General features: G+C 40.4%; 1 protein-coding gene across 3 annotated transcripts in view; it reads right to left on the bottom strand.

Moving 5' to 3' along the window:
* Positions 1-479: 479 nt before the first annotated feature.
* The window catches only part of LOC101858477 (N-alpha-acetyltransferase 80), a 12,740-nt gene continuing 6,857 nt past the window's right edge, over positions 480-6,362 (bottom strand). For all 3 annotated transcript variants that reach the window (XM_005094762.3, XM_035968830.1, XM_035968829.1), the window contains exons 3-6: positions 5,921-6,069; positions 4,392-4,467; positions 2,943-3,069; positions 480-832 (exon numbers count right to left, since the gene is read on the bottom strand). In XM_005094762.3, the coding sequence (XP_005094819.1) occupies positions 521-832; positions 2,943-3,069; positions 4,392-4,467; positions 5,921-6,069 (664 nt within the window). In that variant the 3' untranslated portion in view covers positions 480-520. The remainder of the gene's footprint in view (positions 833-2,942; positions 3,070-4,391; positions 4,468-5,920; positions 6,070-6,362) is intronic.

The raw sequence follows: 6,362 nt of genomic DNA on the forward strand, positions 1-6,362 counted from the left end.
ACTATTATTTTCTCCCTAACTTTACCTCTGAAACCAGGCAAATCCACCTTGTTCAATAGCAAATATTTCGACTTCTATTCAAGAAAGAGATTGGTTTTGATTTTTTTTTTTTTTCATCAGAAGATAAAACAAAAGAACACATTTTAAGATGATAACAATAACTCCACCTGCCCAAAAATTGACAAGTGCCTGATTTCATTGCGTCATAACATATTTTTATCCTCCGTTACGGAAAATTTCCTCAGTGAGCCCACAGGGGAACCACATGTTCTGCTTGTAAAATGATCTGAAATATGTCTAGAAGAGCATTCAACTTCCCCACCAGATCGCATCTATGCTCCTGAAAACTCACTTGCCATGTATATTGATGTTTTCAGTCATTTACACTACATATGTATAAATATATGTATGTGTGTATACTGTATGTGGATTTTAGATTTGAATGGTGTACACTGATATAATTAGAACAACATGTTCTACACGAATATATTGCACAGTATTTATTTATTTCTAAAAACCATCATAAAGTTTTTTTCATCCAAATCACTGAGTTTGGGTCCATTCTTATCACAGTCTTGTCATATGTCTTTGTCTTGAGAGAAGGAGGGACTGAGGGTGGTGCCGGTGGTGGTGGTGGTGGTGGAGGAGGAGGTGGTAGCTGTGGTGGTGCTGGTACGTCAGAGGATGTGGGCTCTGTTCTACTTTCAGCATCCGATCCAATGGAAATATTTTGTATTTTTTCACTGAGATCACAGGAGGCGTGTTGCTTGTTGTTGTTGACATTATTCAGGCCGCCTTGACTGTTGGATGATGATGCCATGAACTGTCGGAGCTGAAATAGAAATTATGCACATGGCACTTTGAAGTTTGAGTGACTGATCAAATAGCAGTAAAAATGGTGAAGTTCTTTTGAGGCTGGCAGAGACACACAGAGGAAGACACATCTTATTCAGGTCTCCACAGTGAGGAGAAAAAGAACTTGAATCTGAATTTCCAATGAGGAGAAAAAGAACTTGAATCTGAATTGCCTTCTGAACAGATCATTGGATTGTTGCAAGTAAGTAGTTTCTCTCACATCCCCTGCCGCTACCACCTGCAGACTCCAACGATCAGTTAGAGAAAAGATGTAAAAAAAGGTGGGGTTTTTTCATGAGCAAATGACTGGGCTTCAGTTCCCCTATAAAATTTAAGTTCAAAGTAGTTGGCTGTCAGTCAGATATGAATTTCAGTCCTCTTAAATTTGGAAGACTCATTTGTCCAGATCAGAGATGCAGAGTACCTTTCATGTTTAAGTTTAAGTAATGGTAATAATAAATAGTATTTGTATAGTGCATACCCCCACTCAACAGCAAGCTGTAAGCGCTTTATGCTATATTACTATCCCAGCAGACCATAGAATACTCAGAAACATTTTCAGTTCTCAGCTTCCTGGAAAGCATACAGTACCATGTTTCATTCCAGTTTTAGGCAGGCACAATCAAAAGACAGTTTTTTTTCCTCAGGTTTCTATTAATTTCTAACACATCTCATTTTTAGATGGGAGAGCATACAGTATCTAGGCCCATCTTGTATGGAAAAACATATTTGATGGTCAAAGGATCACACTGTACCTTTAAAAGCCACCTTAGCACTTGAAAGTTGGTGATAAAAGACCATCCCAAGAAAAAAAACTAAAAGTTCTTGTCAATGTGAGGACAGCATAGGGCTGCCTGAAAGGTTAAACTAAAAACAATCTTGTTGGAAAATTTGACATACAATAAACTTCATATATATAGCCAACAAATTTTAATCAGGTCTGATGTTCAAATTTGTAGAGTCTGAGGTTTCAGTGAATGCAAAGTAAACCGGTAACAAACATGAACATCTGACATCGATTATCTTAAGCCGGTTGCAATGCTCTGTTCATGGCAGATATCGGCTTTGTTTTAGAGTCCCTTTAAGACTTCCATAATATAGAAATTAACTTTCATGTTCAAGAATAAAAAGAGAAAAACTACTTTTGTACATAACAACTAGTACTAGTGTAAATGCTGAGCAATTCATATTAGTACATGTATTGCAAATTTGAGTCAGGCTTTACAACCACCCTGTATATACCTCAAGCGCAGATTAGTATACAGTGGAGTCCACTTATGACGAGTCCGGAAAAAACGAGAAGTCTGTTATAAAGACACTATTCTAAAACCCCATTTTTTTGTCTTCTTTACCTTTGTAAATAAAATACTGCTATAGCGCAATCAGACAAACACGCATGTTGGTTATAGCGAAATATTGCTGCTGTAGTGCACAGTGCATAGGTCAATTTGCATAATGTAAAACCTCGCCAGTTAAGAAACTTGTTGGTGAACTACTGAAACAAAGAATGGGAGAGCCGATGTGTGTCAACGGTGAAGGCCGAAGGCGAATGAGTAGGGAGGGTGTGGCATGCACACACAAGCAGAACGTATCGCGTGATAGGCCAGCGTAAACCTAGTTTAGATTATCAAAGCCTACCAAGCCTCTCACTTCTCCGATGCGGGGATGGAGAGGTCACAGCAATGTGATGGATGGAGTGAATGTGTGACGTGCACAAGCTGACGGAATGCACCACAGGGTGTGGTGGGGTGGGGGGAAACACAGCGGGTGAGTTAGCCCAGAGCCCTTTCTTTCTGATCACCAACGCTGAGCTGTCAGTCAACATCGCTAGATCTAGCTCTAGAAAAAGAAACCTGATTCGATTTTTGATCAAGTAAGACCTAGAAGTCATGTTGAAACAAAATCATCATCAGGGGAGATAGCAAAAGGAAATAAACAGAACACCAAACCATAAATATTGCCTACTTTACAGTTTCCCTTGAATTTATTTCTGGATCCCTTGTAGCGAGAATCCTGCTATAACGGACATTTTGCTCTGGTCCCCTCCCTCTCGTTATAACAGGATTCCACTGTAGTGGCACACTCACCATCGACTCAGGTACCCTGTGTGCATTGGCCCCTAGGCTGAGCACTGGCTGACATCCAACATAGCCCAGACGTGCATAGAAGCCCTCTTTATCGAGCGTGTTCAAGTACAAAGTTTGTAACCCAAGGCTAAGGAAATAAAAATTAAAAACAAATAAATTTGTAAATGAACACTGTTAGAATGCAATTTAACTTATAAGGCTAGACCCTGATTATTTGAGTACGTCAATTTGAATAGTTCAGCATATAGTAAGGTCACAGTACATTTAATATTATATGCCTTCATTTGAGGTTTACTTATGTGTGTCCATATCTAATATAGAACTTCTTTTTTTTTAAAATGAATAAATAAATTCTTCCTGTGTAAATAGAGTACAGTAGTCTCCGCCTAAACGCACGCCATACAAAAGAACGCTCCGCTTAAACGCACGCTTTCGTCATCTGACGGGTTTTTTTACTATATAATTTAGACATACAAACGCACGGTCACTCCCTCTAAACACATGCTCCGATCCGCGAAATACGCCGACAAGTTAAGCTTGGCAAGGGGAAATTTTCACGACAACCTGCACAGCCTGCATAAGACAAGCCTAGAATTTACTAGAAAACCGGATGTTTGGTGAGAGTGCCCCTCACGCCGTACAAAGAGAGTGACGGACAGCGTTTACACACCCTACTTTCCACTGACGCATAGGTCTCGGTCTCGGGCTGGTCGGTTAAATGTTGAGGAGGGGGGGGGGGGGGGGAGGACTGAAATGTTTTTTGATTGGTCACTGGAAATGTATCTTTGAGAGAAGGTTTCTGACTGGTATTTGAGTTTGAGTGACTGCGTGTAATGTTTAGTTAGATCTAGGCCTGATGCGCGAAATGAGTAATGTCGTAAAACACTAGACAGGCCTCTATAGGATTTAAAAAGATTAGCCAAGTAAGCCTAATAAGCTGCACTCGAAGAACTTATAACGTACGTGTTCAACGAATCGCAAGACAAATGTTTCTCGAGGATGATTCTGCATGAATTTACGGTCGGGGGCGGTCGCTTGGAAAGCCACGTGGCTGGTCCGTCGTTTCTCTGACTATGACCAACAGTTTCCTCATAGGCTATCTGTTCCCGACGTTTATACATCTAGTGCATATTCCTTACTTTGAGTTTGTCCTCCCCCCCCCATTCAACGCCTTTGTATTCTTAACCCCTGTCGGGGAATCCTTCACAAAACAGTCACGTGTCGTCACATTATCTGCCAAAAAGACCCCCTCCTCCAAGGGAAATCACTAGAGCAATAAGGAATAGAGATGAGTGCGTCCCTTCCTCCCCTTGCAAAGATTCATGTAAACGCACGCTCCGTGTAAACACACGCTCAGGAGCCCTCCCGAGCACCGTGCGTTTAGACGGAGACTACTGTATTTGTAAAAGTCCACTTTAAACAATAAAATCTGTAGAAGTTTCTACAAACCACTTTGCATGCTCTTCAGTCAGATCCATTAAAGTCCGCCCAAATCCTTTCCCTCGATCTTCTTCTCGGACAATTACTGCAAAATAAAAAAGAAACGGATATGAAGATTAAAAACTAAGTATTGACACTTATATTGTTAGACAATAAAATCAAATGCATTGAATTTCTACATTTTATACATCATGTACCCATATAAGCAGACAAGAGAAAACAGGATTCTCTTAAGTCAGCAATATTCATGGATTCATAAGAATAAAAAACATCCTAGCCACAGTCTGGGTGTTGATGTGAAAAGTAGCCTACATAAGTACCACAAATTATGGACAGTAATCATTTCAGAAGAAAAGAATAAAACTGTCGGTTAACTCACTTTAGAGGGTTCCCGCAACAGTTGCGGGACCCCCGCCACGCCACTCGCGACGGTTCCCGTAGGCCCTGCTTGATCAACTTTGGAATATATTTTTTTTGCTATACAAATCACGCATACGTCGCGTTACCCGTCTCGTGCTCTTGTTTGGCCAGTCCTGAGCTACTTAGACTTAGTTTCATATATCTGGGGCCCATAGTTTTTAAGTAATTGAAGGTGAAGGACAGTCACCCCAACTGGGGTTGAACTGACCGGAACTCACGCTATGTTTTTTTCTATAGAGCTGATAGTAATTTGACAGTCGCGTCAAAGTAACGGTCGAAGAAGTAGCATATGAATAAGAATCACATAATTTCACAGTTTTCAATACTCCTGTTCGTTTTACTAGTTCTAGTGACTCAGAATATGATAGTTAGGACCCTGGATATCCGAACACGGCCCGAGTCGTAGTTTTAGGGCTAGATCTGGCACTTGTACTGGTAGTGGTAGTGTCTTCACGCAACGAAATCACAACTTCGTGCCCTACATCTGTCACATATAATTCAGTGTATGGGTCTGAATCAACGCACAGCCCTGCTTTAATATTTTCACCAAACACTCACACATGCATGCAAATCAAAATAGAACACATTTTTGTTGTTGTTGTTGTGAATTTCATTCTATCCGTCACATCTCCGGAAATTTTTCGGAAAATCAAATTCATGCCAGATTTTTAAAAATCATACAAATTAAAGTATTAGACTTAAACAACTTTAGTTTTTTTGTATTAGATTAAGCTTGAATGTAACTTTACTGTGTCCAAAAATAATTACAACAGGGTAATTCTGAGAGCTGTGGTGGTGTTTTGAAATTCTCCCAAAAACGCCAGTTATCAGCGCTTGTGACTGGTGAAAGGGCCCAGTAGTCAGTGAGTTAAGGTAGATAACTGGATTCAAGTGAGTAGTCTAGCAAGCACAGAGCAAAATTAGTGGGACACGAATGACTTTCCATTGTGTTGGACTTTTGCTATGTAGATTTATGTGGGGGGGGGGTTTTTAAACAACCAATATTATACATGTATTTTTTAAAATACAGGACCTGAAAATCTGTTCCCTATGTGCGTTTTTGGCTACATGTGTGTTTGCTATGTGCTTATCAGACTGAATTTATCACGTGTGCAAACCTGATTCAATCAGACCAGCCTGCTGGATCCCCTGGACAGCAGAGATCTTACTGAACCCCATCACCTCTGGCAGCTTGCCCTCTGTACTACGCCTCACAAAGGCCAAGCAGATAGGAAGCTCATCACAAGACTTGCTCAAACTGTGATTTCTGTGTGTAGACAAAAACATAGAAATGCAAGTAAACTGGTAGCATGCAAGATTGCTTTGTGACCATTTTCATATTAAAAAATATATTGCATACAATAAAACCCTGCCCAGATAACATAAAAACCTCTTGGCACCAGACAATTTATTTCCCATTGAGCAGGTTTCAGGATTTAACTTAACACTTTGCTGCCTCATCTCGCTGATAGGCGATGTTTACCACCCAGTTTCTTTGGATTTTCCCCATATGATGGCAAAGTGTTAAGGGCAGTTACAATGCAAAGAAAAAAGAGGGGG

Source organism: Aplysia californica, unplaced genomic scaffold (assembly GCF_000002075.1).
Source record: "Aplysia californica isolate F4 #8 unplaced genomic scaffold, AplCal3.0 scaffold00089, whole genome shotgun sequence".
NCBI lineage: Eukaryota > Metazoa > Mollusca > Gastropoda > Aplysiida > Aplysiidae > Aplysia > Aplysia californica.